The sequence below is a fragment of the Ranitomeya imitator genome, chromosome 6, assembly GCF_032444005.1.
Source record: "Ranitomeya imitator isolate aRanImi1 chromosome 6, aRanImi1.pri, whole genome shotgun sequence".
NCBI classification, from domain to species: domain Eukaryota; kingdom Metazoa; phylum Chordata; class Amphibia; order Anura; family Dendrobatidae; genus Ranitomeya; species Ranitomeya imitator.
The window spans coordinates 377038645-377059917 of NC_091287.1; the positions used below are offsets into that span (position 1 = coordinate 377038645).

The 21273-nt window shown below is 42.8% G+C and overlaps 1 protein-coding gene across 3 annotated transcripts in view; it reads right to left on the reverse strand.

Moving 5' to 3' along the window:
- Positions 1 to 21273, reverse strand: part of PRELID3A (PRELI domain containing 3A) — a 132828-nt gene that overhangs the window by 32431 nt on the left and 79124 nt on the right. For all 3 annotated transcript variants that reach the window (XM_069728946.1, XM_069728944.1, XM_069728945.1), the window contains exons 2-4: positions 7391 to 7559; positions 6769 to 6858; positions 3563 to 3633 (exon numbers count right to left, since the gene is read on the reverse strand). In XM_069728946.1, the coding sequence (XP_069585047.1) occupies positions 3563 to 3633; positions 6769 to 6858; positions 7391 to 7528 (299 nt within the window). In that variant the 5' untranslated portion in view covers positions 7529 to 7559. The remainder of the gene's footprint in view (positions 1 to 3562; positions 3634 to 6768; positions 6859 to 7390; positions 7560 to 21273) is intronic.

The following is a 21273-nucleotide window of genomic DNA, read 5'->3' on the forward strand; positions in this document are numbered from 1 at the left end:
CCACACCTCCTCCACCGGTCATTGTACTCCATTCAACCACCCTACCCGTGACTATTGCCTAGTAGTGATAGAGTGAAATATTGAGGAAGTTGTAGATTGGGGCGGCTTTGAGAAAGGGACAGGAGACGCAGCCTCTGTGATATTGTACCAACTAGGTAATTAAGATGTCCCGAGAGGGGACCACCTGTTTTTCTGTGGAGGGCTCTCACTAGGAGACCGCCTCCCGACTGGTTAGAATATCGTGACAGGGCAGACTGTTAATCACTAGTGTTCAGGTTAGGGACAGGATATCGAGCGCGAGGCTCTTTATTCATAGCACGTCGAACGAGAGGCTCCGTGTTTAGGACATAGTGTTGTTGTCGCTGTCAGCGATCCTGGGCTGCAGCAGGGCGTAGTATTCTGTGAGTCATGTTGCGTCTCTTGAAGCAGAAGAAGTCCGTGCCCAACGAGTTAAGTGAGGATGCTGTGGAAGTCAAGACAATAGTAGAGTCACGGGAGGGCAAGAAGGCAGTCAAGAATGTTGAGAGGTTGTACAAGCATGTAGGATTGCCCTCGTCAGGGAGATTGCAGCTGTCTACATGGCACAATCTCATAGAGAACAAAAAGGGCATGTTGAAAGAGAAAGGATTGTTAGAACAAGTGCAAGCTCATCTGTGAGTTGCGCGAGGCTTAAAGAACGAGGGATGGAAAGCGGTTGATGGAGAGGGAGGATCATAGGATGCAGAGCCCGTGTTTGGTTGTAGGGTGTCTCGATCGTTAGTTTTTCTAGGGTGTTCTGGCATATGAATTGTGTGAAGGTTTTGTAGAAATTAATTAAGTCTGAGAACTGCTGTATTCCGTTACTCTGTGTGGTTTTCCAAGACACCCGATGGGAGGGGTCAAACAGCTGCGCTGTGCCTTTCTTCTTTTGTGTTGAGGAATGCTGTAAATTCTTATCAGTTCTGTGTTTCTGGTATGGAGGGGGCGAGTCGCTGTGTCCTCTCCTTGTGTAGTAAGAATTATTGTAAGTTTAAAGTGAAATATGGTGTCCAGACGATGCATTAAAAGTAGTACAAAGTTTCCAGAAGAACTTAACCTATTCTGTATCAGCAGCTGCGCTCTCTAGCCCCCGCAGTACAAGGACACAGCTCGTTCCTTATCAGTGGCCCAGGCTCCAGCCCCCCTCCCCTACACAAATCCAGTCTCATACTCCAATATCCATTTTAACCCTGTGTCTGGAAATCTCCCTTGCTATGTTAATTCTCAGATCAAGAGCTTGTTTTAATTAGAGTAGATGGCAGACCCAATAAATATACTCTTACAAAACCCATCCCTGTGGGCCCTTTCCCTGAAGTTACTGCTCAGTTCGTAATCTCTCCCTCATGTCCGGTAAATTTACTGGGGGCAAATTTATTATCACAGTTCCGCTCCAGAGTATAATTCCAAGATGATGGTCAAATGGTATTTACGTTATATAACCCCTATGCAGATGAATATAATGAGATGTCTATCTTACACGCCCTTTCCCAATCAGATTGAAAAAAAAAATATATATATGGGCGAGTGTCTTTAACCCTGGCAGTTAGAATATCCCTATGTCACGTTGCTTCAGTATGTGGGTAATCTTTTGTTGTGTGCACAGACAGAGCAGGAAGCCATTGTTGCCACTGTTAGTTTTCGCAAGTATCTGGCAGATCTGAACTGTCGGGTTTTGGCCTCGAAACTTTGGTTCTGCCTTGGTCAAGTGATATTTTTGGGTCACTGTCTCCTTCAGGGTGCCAGACACCTCACAGAAGAAAGAAAAATAGCCGTCAGCTACAAAAGATGAGACTGAGCTCCAGCGTTTCCTTGGACTATGTACTTATTGTTGTCAGTGAATACCGGACGCATCCCGCATAATGCAATTTCTCTACAAGGCCCTGAAAGACGGTTCAAGATATGATGATTTTGGCAGATTCCACACCGGATACGCTGTTACTACGGAAGACACTGTAGTGCACGCAGCTGCACTCTCTCCCTCCCTGTCAGGACAAGAAGCAGAACTTCAGAATCTGTCTACTGCATGTGTTCTGGCCAAAGACAGGTGGGCTAATATACATGGACTCACAGTATGCATTTGGTATTGCTCATGATTTCGGAGCCCTATGAGCCAATCGAGGGTTTGTTACTACTGCCGGGACTCAGTGAAGAATGTTGAAGCTGTTAAAGCCCTCATGGACTCAATCAAATTACCTACTCAGGTGGCCATTATCAAAGTTAAGGAGCACGGTCCTAGGAACAGTCCACAGACTGTTAGTAACGCCTTTGCGGATATGCAAGCAAAAGCCGCTGCTCTTCTGCCTGTTGAACTAACCATACCAGTTATGGTGACCACACGCTCTCAGCGTAAACAGTTACAAGAAACACTGACTCTACAGGAACCTGATGATCCACGACAGACTGAGGTTTTCTGCCGGACCCCGCGAGACCGCTTAATGACGATGCAGAGAATGTCTCCAAAGGAAGAAGTGAAGCACTGGAAAGCTGATGGAGCACATATGGACAATGGTCTCTGGAAAAAGGACCAACTTGTGTGTCTCCCTAAGCGGATGTACCCTGCTATTGCCACGTGGGCGCATGGGCCCACACATCGAGGTATCTGTCAGACCTGCAATCCCGGTCAACTTCAACGTGTACCCCCGAAGCACCTTGCTAAGCCCGACTATCCTTTCCAAAGGCTCCAAGTGGACCTCATCACGTTGCCTAAGTCTGGAAGGTATGAATATTGTCTGGTGGTTGTCGACATGTTCTCCAGTTGGCCAGAAGCATTCCCCGTTACCAACATGACTGCAAAGACCACAACAAAGAAACTGGTGATGGAAGTTATATGCAGATATGGTGTTCCAGAAGTCGTAGAAAGTGACCAAGGCCCGGCCTTTTCTTCTCATGTGTATCGTATCAGGAGGTTCTGACAATGCTTGGATCCACTGTAGCCCTCCATACTCCGTACCATCCACAATCTAGTGGGAAAGTTGAGAGGCTGAACGGCACACTGAAGGGACAATTGACCAAAATGATGCAGGAGACTACGGCTCCATGGCCAGGGCTCTTACACATTCGTACTACCCCTATTGCAAAACATGGCCTGTCCCCATATGAGATATTGTTTGGTGCTAGGTTCTCAGTTGCAAATTTCAGTCTCAGTAGTTGTCAGAAGAAACTGACCGTGCTGTTCAATATGTTATTCAGCTTAGTAAAAATGTTGCTAACACCTATGTTTCTTCTTCCCTTCCAGATTCAGCAGAAACCGATATTTGTCACAATTTGAAGTCTGGTGATATTATGGTCGTGAAAAGCTATGTCAGTAAAACTTGAAGGAAAGAGCACCTGGATCCACGCTTCATACTGTAAAAGAGACCGGACCAGCGCTTAGTCACAGCAGTGATTGAAGGGAAATGCTTTTATTCTAATTTGGAATGACTGGTGAAGGAAGGATATTGTTGTGACGACCCCGACAGTACCATTTACCACTAAATGAAATAAGATATAAATGTGAAAAACAATGAAATATAAACGTAAATGTCTATTTTTTTACTTTACTTACGCTTCTGAATTTTCAGGATGAGGAGTATAAACCAACCTTTCATCCACAGATACTAAATTTGTAAGTGAAATCTAAAATGACAAAATAAGATACCATTGTTAGATCCATCTTGCATGAAACTAATTTCAATTCTATACATGCTGCTCAAAATGTACGATTTTATGGTCAGTATACTGTTTCCATTCCATTAAAGGGAATTTGTCAGCAGGATTTTCTTCCCCAACTAATGGCATCTAAGCAAAGTTGCTGTAAAGTCGTAAAGGAGGCACTGTGCTTACAGCTCTCCACCCGCTGCCTGCTTCTGGTCATTGATTTGACAGGTCAGTCTTGTCTGAGTGACCTGACTCCCCCTCCTGAGATCTCGCGCACATGATGTAATTTCCTGGGGTGGGGCATGCACTGTGTAAAAGGTCCTGATGACCAGGGAATGACAGTGCCTGCAGGAGATCTTGGGGTGGGGGAGGAAGGTCACTCAGAGCACAGTGACTTGTCAAGTCAATGACCAGAGGCTGATGGGGAAAAAAGGAGAGAGGCGGGTACCAAGCCCACAGTACTTGTCTCATTAGCATTAATATTGTGTAAGGGATGACTAAAAAATGGGAAACTGATTTTATGCAACAAAAGTATGAACTTAATCTCCTTTACAGTGACTTTACTTAGATGCATGCTACTTTGGGGTAGAAAAACCTGCTGACAGATTCCTTTTAACTGATTTATCTTCTCCTATTCTTCTAAATCTCTTAGCATAAGTTTAGTTGCTCTGTTGGGGAAAACATCAAAAAGGCTGCAAAAGGGGATTTGGGCATACATGCACTGACGGGGCTATCGACATGTAGTTGTTCAGCTTCAACAAAAAATAAAAATATTTTATTGCCTGTCAGTTAAAGTCCATGGCAAATATATAATGCTTAAGAGAAAAAAAAAGCTGAAAACTAACGCGTTTTGAATTCAACATGCATTCTTAGTCCTGGCATAACAATAAAACCAGTTAAATAACAATTCAGTTCAAAGAAAACACACCCTGTACACATTTGGATAATAAGTAATTAAGTCCAATATGGCAGGCATAAGCTTGCCTAATGCAATTTATTTGTGCCACTGGTCTCTACCTGGAGCAAGAGGCAGGACTGTTACGTGATAGAGAGGCGTGCTGGATGTTTAATGTGCATATTAGAGTTCTGGCAGGACCTGATTTTAGAAAGGAAATCCTGCAAAATATAATTTATACAGCACATGCAGGTTCTTTCCCCCTTTTTCTATTATACTATTTTGTTATTTTTTATTTGCGATATTCATTATATAAAAATACTTTAAATGTAGCTTGACAATGAGATTGTGTTCCATTACTAATTGTCATACATGGCATATAGTCATGAATGAGGCATAACTCCGAAACGCGTAGGTCTGCACATGCGGAATATGACTACTTTTTGTACCACAATTTTGAAATGATGGAATAAAGTTCTATTTTAACTCACAATTTTTCAGGTGTACTTTACAGATTTCTGGAATATATAACTATTCTTGTCTGCACTTCTTGATTAGGCCATTACATAGCAATAGTCTATGGATATACAGGGTGACGATAAAAGATCTCCACCATAGTGTGTAATTTCTGCTTAGAGAATCTTGGGCTGCTTCCCCTGCCTAGAGATGATATACAGCTATCATTAATAGGTTATCCCCATTCTAGATATTAATGGTACATTCACAGGATATGCCATTAACGTCTAGTAGATAACTGTAATGAGACCCCATCTGTCTCTAGAACTGGGACTCCCGAGTCCCTTAGTCAGGCTTTAATTAGGGTTAGATTTGCAAAGACCATCATTTTCACAAAATATTTTTAACAAAAAAAATTAATATACTTCATGGAGATGTTTTGAAAAAAAAAGTTTAAGACCCCGATTCAGTGTTGATGAAGTGTATGCTGTGGTAAGAAGCACCAAATTCGGTTAGGAGGTGTGCGCCTCTTGGTGAATTTGCTGCATCTTTAAAGGGAACCTGTCACCTGAATTTGGCGGGTCCTTTTTTGGGTCATATGGGCGGTGTTTTCGGGTCTTTTATTAACTCCTTTTTTTCCCGCTGGTTGCGAAATTGACTTGCCATTGATTCGCTTTCCTCCCTAGTTAACGCGTGTGCAAAGAAATCTTGCCTTGCGCACGTGCAGTATGCTTTGCCCAACTGCGGGCAAAGCCGAAAACCATTAGTGCACATGCGCCAGCGCACTATGTCCCGGAAGTATTTTGCTGTGTTCCGGGACATAGTGTGCCGGCGCATGTGCACTAATGGTTTTTGGCTTTCCCCGCAGTTGGGCTAAGCATACTGCGCGTGCGCAAGGCAAGATTGCTTTGCGCACGCGTTAACTAGGGAGGAAAGTGAATCAATGACAAGTCAATTTTGCGACCAGCGTGCGGCCAGCGGGGAAAAAAAGGGGTTAATAAAAGACTCGAAAACACCGCCCATATGACCCAAAAAAGGACCCGCCAAATTCAGGTGACAGGTTCCCTTTAAGTTGCAGCCACTGCACAACGTGTACACTATTCATAAGATAGTGCACATTTCTGTCATAATGTACGCTATTTTTGTGACATAATTGTGAATTTGTAGAGCGAGATCAGACCACTTTTCAAAACGTGGACACAGTTGTAAAAGCACCAGAGTCGCAGAATAATTATGTAAGTATGAATTCGGTAAAAACTTTGTGACCTTTAATAAAGCAGTTTTACTCCGGAAAACTGGAGGAAACTGCTTGTTGAATTACCCACTATAAGTATAAAACAATGTGAGATGAATGGGACTATACAGTATATATAGACCGTGGGCCGCACGGTGGCTCAGTGGTTAGCACTGTTACTTTGCAGCGCTGGAGTCCTGGGTTCAAATCCCACGAATGACAACATCTGCCAGGAGTTTGTATGTTCTCCCTGTGTTTGAGTGGGTCTCCTCCGAAGACATACAGATAGGAAATCTAGATTGTGAGCCCCAATGGGAACAGTGATGAAAATTTCTGTTCAGAATTGCGGAATATGATGTCGCTATATAAGTAAGAATTATAAATAAATAATTATCGATACATGGTACAATATAAACCACTACAAACCAGCCAGAGGCAAAAGTGACATAGAAATGCTTGTTTTGTGTTTCCTCACCCAATGCGATTATTACAGGATATTAGCGAGGAAATATATCCAAATGGCACTCACATTTGTTGAACATAACACCATCTTCTTCTCTGCTGGATCCACTACAGAATGTTCCTTTATATACGTCAACGTTCTGCTGGTTCCAAGAATCTGCAATTAAAATTTGTCACAAATTTGGTAATATAATTTAGCCCATTGAGGCTCTGATTACAGAAAACACATCTTTCTGCCGTGATTTTCTAAAATCGCGACAACAACATTGCAGTTCTACCATGATTGCAGCAAAAAACTAAAATATAGCTGTGTAAATGCATTCCACTAATGAGTACACCTAAGGTCGGCTTCAGACGTGTTCTGCGGTCTAGGTAGGACTGCAATGCACAGACCGGCATCATGACATATATGGGTGAGTAAAGCAGTGGCCAATCCGAGAACAGTCCGCAAAACACAGATGTGTGAATCTGGCCTTATTCCCACAGTTTACCAAGAATAAAGCAATATGCATAAGTCGAATATATAGCAATGTGTGGAAAATCAGATTTCACAACTTTTGGGGGCTATTAGATATCTGACCCAATATCTGTGACGCCAATATAGCATCTCACTTGGATGGATAATGAAAAAATCTTTTAGGATGTGAAGTGACTTTTTGGTCAAATGATTTCTACCAAATTGTACTTACTGCCCTGACAAGACTCGGCAGACGCCACTCAGTGCTAAGAAGACGGTAACTGTGTAACCTTCCTTGATTATCCAGATTCCGATCAACCACATCCACACCGACTACACATGGATTCATGGGATTAGGGTACTTCTTCATAGCCGCCTTTATCACAGTGTCCCATGGGTGACTAAGTAATAATATAGAAAATATTTATATCAAAACTATAGCCATCTTTTGTTACTATGGAAAGACACGTAACTCTAGTAAGTCTTTCTGGGGGCGAAGAAAAATTACTTCCAAGGACAACTGTGAGCCAAGAATATCATACATGGAGGGCTACAAGAATAGTACTGACTACAGACTAATGCCCGTACAGTTTATACAGTGATCATTTCTACTAGATACAGATCGGCAGTGACCACTCCCTAACCTGACTAACAAACCACAATGCGATAGCATTTAACCCCTTCATGACCGGAGCTTTTTTGCGTTTTCGTTTTTCGCTCCCCTTCTTCCCAGAGCCATAACTTTTTTATTTTTCCGTCAGACGAGTTGTAATTTTGAAAGACACCATTGGTTTTAGCATGTCGTGTACTCGAACATGGGAGAAAACTTCCAAGTGCGGTGAAATTGCAAAAAAAAGTGCAATCCCACACTTGTTTTTTGTTTGGCTTTTTTGCTAGGTTCACTAAATGCTAAAACTGACCTGTCATTATGATTCTCCAGGTCATTACGAGTTCATAGACACGAGAAGAAAAGGACAAGAGGGTGCAATATGAAGGTACCCACACAGTATATAATAAGTGAAAAAAAGGTTGATTGACAAAAATAAGTGCAAACATAGAATGTAAGTCCGCAAGGACAGGGTCCTCTCCCCTCTGTACCAGTCTGTCATCATTAATTTGTTTACTGTAAACGATATCTATAACTCTGTATGCAACCCCGGTCGGAATATAGCGCCTGCGCAATGTATCCGCGTGCGTTCCACTATTTAAGCCACGCAATTATGAGTTCCACTGGCCGGAAATGTGGAATGTGCCTGCGTGTGTACAGCTGGCAATACGCCAGACAAATTTCCTGCCGACGCAACTTACCGCACATGCGCAATAGACACTCGTGCGTTCCTTATGGACAGGAAGTGCACCCACGCATCTCACCCGTTGGGGAGGACTTATGCACTCACAAAAGAAGCCCGTACAGCACGACAGACCTCAGAGATAGTGGCCGTTGAGCAAGTAAATAAAGATGTATCAAAATGTAAGTATATAAGAACTGAGAAACTGCAAAAGAAAAATAATAACCAAATGTTATATAAAGTATAAATAAATCACTGTAAAATAAACAATAATTAAACAAAAAAAATGTTTTGTGAATTTTTGAAAAGCAGCATATGCAATGAGCTTGAAGGTTCATCATATCTGACGGTAGGAGCCACCTTGAAACATACGGTATTATATTAAAATAAAAATTATAAATTATAAAGTGTACCCTCAATCGTCAGACATGATCAAAGAGCTTTGCATCATAGACCACTAATTTATGGCATGAAGAATCCTGAAAACAATAATTCCTCATTTAAACCCTGAGGGGCAACTGTGTTGAGTCTGTATATCCATCTGGATTCCAGTCTCAACAGTTCACCCTGTAAAAAAAATTTATGGATGTTATTAGGTCATTCTTGCAAACCCACCACTCGTAGGCCTGGCAGGCTACTTGAATCCTGGAGAAAATGAGTTGCCACTGATGATAGGGTTTTGCCCTTTGCCAGAGGGTTTTGCCTGGCCAAGTTAATTTTGGGAGATATGCTGTTGTGTGCGTCTGCGTAATTCTTGGGATGTCTGTCCAATATAAACTTTAGGGCAAGGGCACACAAGAGCATAAATAACATTGCAGGATTTGCAGTTGATGTAATCCTTTAAAATATGTACCGAGGAATCACCTGGATTTTTAAAAGAGGAATTGCGTTCAACAAACCCACAAACACTACAGTCCCCACATGAATAAGAACCCCGTATACGTTTGCCAGAACCAATGTGAGTGGTAGGTCTCACAGAGAGACTCCTAGACAAGGAGTCACGAAGATTTCGTGCCGGTTAAGGCTGGACATTCGGGTAACAAGTCCCAGATCTTGGGATCCTTCTTAACAATGCTCCAATGTTGTTTGAAGAGTTTACTCATGCCATCCCATTGATTGTGGAAGGTAGTAATGAATCTCAAACGGTCATCCGTGCATCTGGGTTTAGGATTAAGAAATGAGTCCCTAGGAGTTGCTTCAATCCGCTCATAGACACCAAACATGTCTAGGTTTTTTTATATCTAAGTGGTGAAAAAAAAAATTGCGTAATTTTCCAAGACCCATGGCATCTCCACTTTTCTTGATCTGGGGTTGGGTGAGAGATTATTTTCTGCGTGCCGAGCTGACGTTTTTAATGATACCATTTTTGCGCAGATGCGATCTTTTGATCGCCCGTTATTGCATTTTAATGCAATGTCACAGCAACCAAAAAAACGTAATTCTGGCGTTTTGATTTTTTTTCTCGCTATGCCATTTAGCAATCAGGTTAATCCTTTTTTTATTGATAGATCGGGCGATTCTGAACATGGCGATAACAAATATGTGCATGTTTGATTTTATTTTTATTGCTTTATTTTGAAAGGGGGGTGATTTATACTTTTATATTTTTTTATTTTTTTCATATTTTTGATCACTTTTTTGCTTTTGGCATGCTTCAGTAGCCTCCATGGGAGGATAGAAGCTGCCATAACTCGATTGGCTCTGCTACATAGAGGCAATGCTCAGATTTGTGTAGTAGAAATACAGCATAGCTATGAGCGCCGACCACAGGGTGGTGCTCATAGCAATCCGGCATCAACAACCATAGAGGTCTCAAGGAGACCTCTCGTTGACATGACGACACACGGCTGACCCCAATCACATGACGGGGGTCAGCGATGCACGTATTTCCAGCCCGATGGCCAGAAGCGCACGTTAAATGCTGCTTTCAGAGTTTGACAGCGGCATTTAACTAGTTAAAAGGCGTGGGCAGATCGTAATTCCACCCACGCCTATTGCGGGCACATGTCAGCTGTTGAAAACAGCTGACATGTCATGGCTTTGAGGCGGGCTCGCCGCCGGAACCTACCTCAAAGCGGGGCTTCTGATGTCGGACGTACTATCTCGTCTGATGTCAGAAAGGGGTTAAAGGTCTTAATGGAAGTGTTTACCATGCTCTTATCACTGTGTTTTCCCACAGTGTTTCATGCCAACCAAGACTCCTCAGATGCAGTGCCTAACAGACTGGCACACACGCTCTATATGCTTAGCCATAGGGTTGGTGTGAATCGATTTGCAGAACCTGGTCCAGTGGTTAGTGAGCTCTGGAAACAGCCTCCTACTTTTTGGCATCTTTGGCTCTTGTGTTTGCCCCCTTCCTGATTTCCTATTATTTTGCATGTTTGTCACACTTAAATGTTTCAGATCACCACACAAATTTAAATATTAGACTAAGATAACACAAGTAAACACAAAATGCAATTTATAAATGAAGGTCTTTATTATTAAGGGGAAAAGATAACCAAACCCACAGAAAAAGTCTCCCCTTAAAACATAAATTAAATGTGGTTTATCACATCTTTGAAAAGCTCAGTTAAAATTCCCTAGCCAAAACCAGGCCTGATTACTGCCACATCTGTTCTCAATCAAGAAATCACTTAAATAGGACCTGCCTGACAAAGTGAAGTAGACCAAAAGATCCTCAAATGCTAGATATCATGCCGTGATCCAAAGACATTTTGGAAGAAATGAGAAACAAAGTAATTGAGATCTATCAGTTGGGAAAAGGTTATAAAGCCATTTATAAAGCTTTGGGACTCCAGAGAACCACAGGGAGAGCCATTATCCACAAAAGTCGAAAACATGGAACAGTGGTGAACCTTCCCAGGAGTGACCGAACGACCAAAATTACCCCAAGAAAGCAGCAGCGACTCATCCAAGAGGTCACAAAAGACCCCACGACAGCATCCAAAGAACTGTAGGCCTTAGTTAAGGTTAGTGTTCATGACTCCACCATGAGAAAGAGACTGGGCAAAAATGGGCTGCACGGCAGAGTTCCAAGATGAAAGCCACTGCTGAGCAATAAGAATATAAAGGCTCGTTTCAGTTTTACCAGAAAACATCTTGATAATCCCCAAGACTTTTGGAACAATACTCTGTGGACTGACGAGACAAAAGTTGAACCTTTTGGAAGGTGTATGTCCCATTACAGCTGGCGCAGAAGTAACACAGAATTTCAGGAAAGGGACATCATACCAACAGTAAAATATGGTGGTGGTAGTGTGCTGCTCCGGGGCTGTTTCGCTGCTTCATGACCTGGAAGACTTGCTGTGGTAAATAAAACCATGAATTTTGTTGTCTACCAAATAATCCTGAAGGAGAATGTCTGGCCATCTGATCTTAACCTCAAGCTGACACACACTTGGGTTATGCAGCAGGACAATGATCCAAAACACACCAGCAACTCCACCTCAGAATGGCTTAAGAAAAACAAAATTAAGACTTTGGAGTGGTCTAGTCAAAGTCCTGAACTTTTATTTTTTTTGTGCCCTTAAATCAGAAAGTTGTATCACACAAAATAGTTAATAAATAACATTTCCCAAATATCAGCTTTACATTAGCACAATTTTGGAAACATAATTTTTTGTTAGGACGCTATAAGGGTGAAAGCTGACCAGCGATTTTTAATTTTTCCAACAAAATTTACAAAACCATTTTGTTAGGGACCACGTCACATTTTATGTGACTTTAGGGGATCAATATGACAGAAAATACCCAAAAGACACATCATTCTAAAAACTGCACCCCTCAAGGTGTTCAAAACCACATTCAAGAAATGTATTAACCCTTCAGGTGCTTCACGAGAAACTAAAGCAATGTGGAAGGAAAAAATGAACATTTTACTTTTTTCACAAAAAATGTACTTTAGACCCAAACTTTTTTATTTTCACGAGGGTAATAAGAGAAATGGATGACAAAATTTGTTGTGCAATTTCTCCTGAGTTCACCAATATCCCGTATGTGGGGGAAAGCCACTGTTTGGGCGCATGGCAGGGCTCAGAAGGGAGGGAGCACCGTTTGACTTTTTGAACCCAAAAATTGGCTGGAATCGATGGTGGGCACCATGTCATGTTTGGATACCCCCTGATGTACCTAAACAGTGGAAACCCCCCAATTCTAACTCCAACCCTAACACAACCCTACCCCTGACCCTAATCACAACCCTAACACTAATGCCAACCCTAACCCCAACACCACCCTAACTCTAACAGTAACCCCAATATAACCGAATCCCTAACACAACCTCAACCCCAACACAACCCTAACTGTTATGATCCGGTGACCTTGGAGCCGCATGGAACTTTCTCTGGAGTTGGTGGAAACTAAACTGACCACAAATCCTGAACTTAACACCGCAACTAGAAGTAGCCAAGGGGTGTGTCTAACAAATCCTAGACACCTCGACACAGCCGGAGGACTAAATACCCCTATAGATGGAAATAGGAATACTACCTTGCCTCAGAGCAGAACCCGAAAGGATAGGCAGCCCCCCACAAATATTGACTGTGAGTAGTAGAGGAAAAGACACACGCAGGCAGGAAACAGGATTTAGCAAAAGAGGCCACTCTAGCTAAAATAGGAAAGGATAGGACAGAATACTATGCGGTCAGTATTAAAACCCTTCCAAAAATATCCACAGCAGAAAATACAAAAAACTCCACCATCTAACTAAAGATGTGAAGCGTATATCTGCAACTCCTGAGAATCCAGCAAGACTGAGAAAACACTGACACAATCTAAGCTGGACAAGAGAAAACAAATGAATAGCACAGAATTATTAAGCACACAGCATGTGTGCCACAGAAACAAAAACCAGACACTTATCTTTGCTGAAATGGCAGCAAGGCAGGAGGAACCAGACAAAGATCCAAAACCTCCCAGAACCATGGACAACTGGCAAGGACTAATGAATCTTGCAAACCTAAATACCCCAGTCAGAGCTGCAATCAGCAGATACACCTGACCAGGACTGCAACTCAGGGACAACTGCATTACCACCTACAACCACTGGAGGGAACCCAAAAGCAGAATTCACAACACCTAACCCCAACACAACCCTAGCCCCAACCCTAGCCATAGCCCCTACCTTAACCCTAGCCCTAACCCGAACCCTAGCCCCAACCCTAACCCTAGCTCTAACCCCAACCATAACCCTAGCCCCAACCCTATCTCTAATGCAAATAAATACTTTTCTAAATGTTATTATTTTTACCTAACTATGGGGATGATAAAGGGGTGTTTTATTTACTATTTTTTTTATTTTGATCACTGTGATAGGGTCTATCACAGTGATCAAAATTAACCAATAGGAAAAATCTATTGTTGCCAGGTCCCGGCCGGCAGATCTCAGCGGACACACTGCACATGCACCTGCCATTTTCTTCCCGGAAGAAGATGCCGAGGGCCGGGGAACAGAGCTGGAGGGTCCAGGGATACCGGGGGGGGGGGGGAATTCAGGGGACCCCATTTCTCTCTCCTCTGGTATGCTAGATCATATCAGAGGAGAGAGAAATGAATGGGAAATCAGACTTTTTTTTGCAATTGCCGTTATTCTGTGAATAACAGTGATCACGAGACTGGGGATGGTAAAAACCGACCCGAATCATGTAATCCGTGGTCTCAGATTATTTAACTTCTCTATTGAGGCCAATCGGGACAGTGCAACATACTTGTTTCTATCTTCGGGATTTTACTCCATGCAGGGCTGCCACTAGAAATTTCAGGGCCCCATACTGGCAAAATTTCCGGGGCCCCCTTGAGACTCCGCCCAAACTCCACCCCAGCCCCGCCTCCACGCTCCACCCCTCAAACTGTCCACAGTTCCACCACTCTTTCTTGGAAAAACTCCACTTCTCACCTATCACACATTAACAGTTCCCATCACCAGATCACACATATAGCTGGCAGCTTTTGTTTTGGCCAAAAGATTTTTTAAGCCACCAAAATGGCAAGGTAGACACTTTTGGCCAGGCCCTACTCTACTGTAACCTATTAAATATTTGTTAAAATATGCAATACAATTTAGGTATATTTTTATTTATTTTTCAATTTTTAAAATGACCTATAATACCACATACAAGGAACAAATACCACAGCACCAGGACCAGACACCATATCACCACAGTGACCTATAATACTATCTACAAGGCACAAATACCGCCACACCATGGCCAGATGACATATTACCACCACAGTGATCGAATAATATCAAATACAAGGAACAAATACCACAACATCATGACCAGACCACATATTACCACCACATAGTGACTGAATACTACAATACTGATCAATAATAAAAAAAAACCACAATACTATCACCATCAGTGCCATTATACACAGGAGATCTGTACTTAGTATGCAGTGACTGTGTACAGGTAATACAGTGATCACCAGTGACATTATACACAGGAGCTCTGTATATAATGTATAGGTAATCCAGTGATCACTGGTGACATTATACACAGGACCTCTGTATATAGTATACAGTGTATAGTGTCAGTGTATAGGTAACACACTGACTCACCAGTGACGTCTCTAGGTGAAGTCCTTCATCTTTCATCCAGCACAGACCGCCATCACTTCATCCAGCCAGGACTCATCTCTGCAGGAAATAACACCGTTATCTCAAGTTCCACTTGCAGAAAATATTACTTAATTTTCCCAACTTCTACATTACACCACATGAAGAAGGCGACATAGTATCACTCTACACAGTAATAGGACCGCCCTCCCCATTTAGAACAGTATACTCAAAAAATAAAATAAATACATCACTGAAGTAATAATATCCCTTAATTAGCCCCTATGGTAATAATATTCGCCATCCTAGCCCCCGTGTGTCTCATTCCTGGCGTCAGCCATATGTTCTCCCATCCTGCCCTAATGAGTATCCATCCTGCCCCATATGATCTCCCCATCCTGCCCCATCTGTCTCCATTGTATCCATCCTGCCCCCACCGTATCCATCCTGCCCCATGATCCTGCCCCATCTGTCTCCAATCCTGCCTCCAGTGTCTCCAATCATGCCCCCTGTGTCTCAATTCTGCCCCATCTATCTCCAGTCATGCCCCAGTGTCTCCAGTCATGCCCCCATGTCTGTCATCCTGCCCCCTGTGTCTCCAATCATGCCACGTTTCTCCAATCTGCCCCTGTGTACAGCAATCTGCCCCTGTGTCCAGCAATCTGCCCTGTGTCCAGCAATCTGCCCCTGTGTCCAGCAATCTGCCCCTGTGCACAGCATTCTGCCCTGTGCGCAGCATTCTGCCCCCCTGTGTCCAGCTTTCTGCCCCCCATGTCCAGCTTTCTGCCCCCCCGTGTCCAGCTTTCTGCCCCCACTGTGTCCAGCTTTCTGCCCCCACTGTGTCCAGCTTTCTGCCCGTGTCCAGCTTTCTGCCCCCTGTGTCCAGCTTTCTGCCCCCCCTGTGTCCAGCTTTCTGCCCCCCTGTGTCCAGCTTTCTGCCCCCCGTGTCCAGCTTTCTGCCCCCCGTGTCCAGCTTTCTGCCCCCCCCCTGTGTCCAGCTTTCTGCCACCCCGTGTCCAGCTTTCTGCCCCCCACTGTGTCCAGCTTTCTGCTCCCCCCTGTGTCCAGCTTTCTGCCCCCCCTGTGTCCAGCTTTCTGCCCCCCTGTGTCCAGCTTTCTGCCCTCCCCTGTGTCCAGCTTTACTGCCCTGGGCCCACCCTGGATCGCCGCTCTCAATAAATAAAAAAACAAAAAAAAAACAAGTTCCGCTAACCTGCCGCGCTCCTGCTCCTCTGCTCACCGGGCCCCATACGCCAGTCACGGCTTTAATGCCCTGATGGGGGCCCTGACACCATGCATAATTATGGATTTGGTGTCTGCAACTGGTTGCTTACAGGACAGATATGAATAGACTAATGATGAATACCTTGTAGATATCATCTGTATGTCTTGGATTATTATAAATTTGTTCATGTGTATATGTTGGGCCATGTCCTAAGATTTATTAGATCCCATTGATCACCTACTGTTCATTCCCCTGTGCCTTGTTTACCAACATTTTGATTTAGAATTGCTTGCCCCTGATGAGCAATTACTCTGTATTCCAATATTGAAGTCCGTAACAAATATGTGAATGAACTGGATAGTTTAGTTAGACCCACCCTGTGTCTAAAATAATCTGGTTTATTAGGGTCACATTTACATTTTAGCATTTATTTTTTCACGGTGGTTCTTTCTTTTCTTTTCTCTTCAGAGTTCAATATGGTCAGTAAGGGTAAGCCGACGTGGAGCGGGGGCGCCACATCGATTCCTAGGGTGCCAACCTCCACGGCAAGGTAGGGTAACTGCTAGGCCGTTATTAGGGCCAGTACACCCACTTTTCACCATTCTGGCTCCCCCTGATATAGTAAAAAGCCCCCTTTTTAACATTGGATCAATAAAGTTGTTTGCATATAGTAGTCAGGTCTTTTCTAGTGTTTTTGAATAGTTTACTCCACTCTTCTTTTCTATGTGTCTACCTTCATGGGAGCACATCGCCTCTAATATTACAATTATTTGTGGGCGAACTCTTTAGCTACAGGCTATGTTCCTAGCCTAATCTACTTTGTGCTGTGTCCTACTATTGACTGTGTTTTTTTTCAGTAAGTCTGGCACTGCCATTAGAACAAAAACCATTCCTTTCCCATTACATAAGTGCAATACCATGTGCGATACATAAAAGTAGCTGTGACTTAAAGTGCTTAATATTCAGGACACAGCAGCACTCAGTCCAGAGAAGACTTATATTGTTCCAAAAAGGTTTGTACCCAGGACGTGACAGACATGACATAAAAGAGTGAATGGATGACGAAGGTTATGTCTTTGTGTAAAGAATGTACGGTAGACAATGGTGACGTCTATGATCCCAAAAGCAACATGACTGTTAATTAAATAAAACCTTCACCTCTCAAAGAGCTAAGCCTAAGGGTACCGTCACACAGTGCAATTTTCATCGCTACGACGGTACGATCCGTGACGCTCCAGCGTCGTAACAATATCGCTCCAGCGTCGTAGACTGCTGTCACACTTTGCAATCTACGACGCTGGAGCGATAATTTCATGACGTATGTGCGATGTAGAAGCCGTTGGTTACTATGCGCACATCGTATACGATATATGTTACACCATGCAATCATACCGCCACAGCGGGACACTAGACGACGAAAGAAAGTTTCAAACGATCTGCTACGACGTACGATTCTCAGCGGGGTCCCTGATCGCAGGAGCGTGTCAGACACTGCGATATCGTAACTATATCGCTCGAACGTCACAAATCGTGCCGTCGTAGCGATCAAAATTGCACTGTGTGACGGTACCCTAATGAAAAATACTGAAAAAGAGAGATCATACAAGATCATCTAATCCACCACGTGACAAAGAACACCATTTCATCAGTGTATTTAATAAAAATTTAAAAAAAAACACAAATTCCAAGCCTTTTTTTACTTTGCAATATTTTGTCAAGATGTTTTCCAAGTCCTAAAGAAAAGTTTATGGGTAAAAAATGCCTGGAAAAATGTCTTAATCAGAGCATTGGATTTTTAAGACAATAAAGTCATAAACCAAAACTCTGTATAGTATGTCTATATTTACCATTCAGTCGTGGCCAAAAGTTTTAAAAACTGACAAATTTTGTTTTTCACAATATTTGCTGCCTCAGTTTTTACAATGGCAATTTGCATTAACTCTAGATTATTATGCAGAGTGATCAGATGAATTGCAAAAAAGATAAAAGTAATTCCTTGATATAAATATTAGTGAAATCACAAAAAATTCATTTCACTAAATTTCAACCCTGCCATAAAATGACCTGTTTACATCATTGCAGAGATCTTCTCCTTAGATCAGGAGTAAGCGAAGAGACAGACTGCTGTATTTCTCGTGCAATAATCGCATAGCACTGCACGCATTGGCTTGGCACCTCTCCTGACCTGAGCAAGACAGCGTGATGGATTACTATGCAGATGTCAAGCTCAGGCCAGGAGAGCCCACAGCCAGTACGAGGTTTACGAAGCGATTCTCGCAAGCGAAATACAGCAGTCTGTCTCTACCCTAAGCGTTAAAGAGGGCAAGGCAGCTGATATGACTCTGTCATGCTAATTGGATTTATAAGAGCAGAATTGTTGCTTTAAAAGGGAGCTGGTATTTGAAATAATTGTTTTCTCATAACTATAAATACCTCCAAGGAAACAAGTGCAGTCAACATTGATTTGCATTAAAAGGGTTTTGCAGGCAAGGACACTGCTGCTTGTAAGATTGACCCTAAATCAACCATTTGTCAGATTATCAAGGACTTCAAAGTGAGAGTTTGCATCCTCTGAAGAAGGCTTCAGGGTTCCCAAGAATGTTCAGAAAGTGTCCGGATTAATTCCTAAAGAGTATTCAGCCATGGGATTGGTTAAACTCCAGTGCAGAGCTTGCTCAGGAGAGGCAGCAGACAGAAGTCGGTGCATCTGCACTCAAGAGTGAGCCAAAGGCCTTTGGAGGCTCGCCTGGTGTCAAATGGGCAACAAAGGAGCTTCTTTTATTGGGGAGCTCAATTTCTGCATCAAAAAGGTTGCTGTATTTTTATAGATGCTGTATGTGCATTTCGCCACAAAAAAATACTGCAGGTGTGGTTTTGTACAGAGGGTGTAATGTCACAGTAGCCAGAATGGCCATCCCAAAAATTGCAGAAGAACACACAAAGCCACATATCTGCATAAAAAAATGACTAAAACATGCACTAATGTGAAGTTTAATCGCCTTTTTTTCAGATTTTTATAAATAATGAATACATAGAAAATGGTTAATGGTTATATCACACTATATGGATGGTGGCGGTCAGGTACATACATTCACTATATCACACTATATGGATGGTGACGGTCAGGTACATACAGTCGCTATATCACACTATATGGATGGTGGCGGTCAGGTGTATATTATTATTATTATTATTATTATTTATTTATATAGCACCATTGATTCCATGGTGCTGTACATGAAAAGGGGTTACATACAAGTTACAAATATCACATACAGTAAACAAACTAACAATGACGGACTGATACAGAGGGGCGAGGACCCTGCCCTTGCGGGCTTACATTCTACAGGATTATGGGGAAGGAGACAGTAGGTTGAGTGTATACATTCATACATTCATACATACAGTTAGTGTATACATTCACTATATCACACACTATATGGTTGGTGGCGGTCAGGTACATACATTCACTATATCACACACTATATGGATGGCGGCAGTCAGGTACATACATTCACTATATCACACACTATATGGTTGGTGGCGGTCAGGTAAATACAGTCGCTATATCACACTATATGGATGGTGGCGGTCAGGTACATACAGCCACTATATCACTCTATATGGATGGTGGCAGTCAGGTACATACAGTCACTATATCACACTATATGGATGGTGGCAGTCAGGTACATACAGTCACTATATCACACACTACATGGATGGTGGCGGTCAGGTACATACGGTCACTATATCACACTATATGGAAGGTGCCGGTCAGGTACATATAATCGCTATATCACACTATATGGATGGTGGCGGTCAGGTACATACAGTCACTATATCACACCCTATATGGATGGTGGCGGTCAGGTACATACAGTCACTATATCACACTGTATGGATGGTGGGGGTCAGGTACATACAGTCGCTATATCACACACTATATGGATGGTGGTGGTCAGGTACATACATTCACTATATCACACTATATGGATGGTGGTGGTCAGGTGTATACATTCACTATATCACACACTATATGGTTGGTGGCGGTCAGGTACATACATTCACTATATCACACACTATATGGATGGTGGCAGTCAGGTACATACAGTCACTATATCACACACTATATGGATGGTGGCGGTCAGGTACATACAGTCACTATATCACACTGTATGGATGGTGGGGGTCAGGTACATACAGTCGCTATATCACACACTATATGGATGGTGGCAGTCAGGTACATACATTCACTATATCACACTATATGGATGGTGGCAGTCAGGTACATACAGTCACTATATCACACACTACATGGATGGTGGCGGTCAGGTACATACAGTCACTATATCACACTGTATGGATGGTGGGGGTCAGGTACATACAGTCGCTATATCACACACTATATGAATGGTGGCGGTTAGGTACATACATTCACTATATCAGACTATATGGATGGTGGCGGTCAGGTACATATGGTTGCTATATCACACTATATGGATGGTGGCGGTCAGGTACATACGGTCCCTATATCACACATTATATGGATGGTGGCGGTCAGGTACATACAGTCGCTATATCACACTATATGGATGGTGGCGGTCAGGTACATACGGTCCCTATATCACACTCTATATGGATGGTGGCGGTAAGGTACATACGGTCGCTATATCACACATTATATGGATGGTGGCGGTTAGGTACATACATTCACTATATCACACTATATGGATGGTGGCGGTAAGGTACATATGGTTGCTATATCACACTATATGGATGGTGGCAGTCAGGTACATACGGTCCCTATATCACACATTATATGGATGGTGGCGGTAAGGTACATACGGTCGCTATATCACATATTATATGAATGGTGGCGGTCAGGTACATACAGTTGCTATATCACACTATATGGATGGTCCAAAAGTAGATGAACAGCGCTCCAGACGGGTGTAGTATTATTATTATTATTTATTTATATAGCACCATTGATTCCATGGTGCTGTACATGAGAAGGGGTTACATACAAGTTACAAATA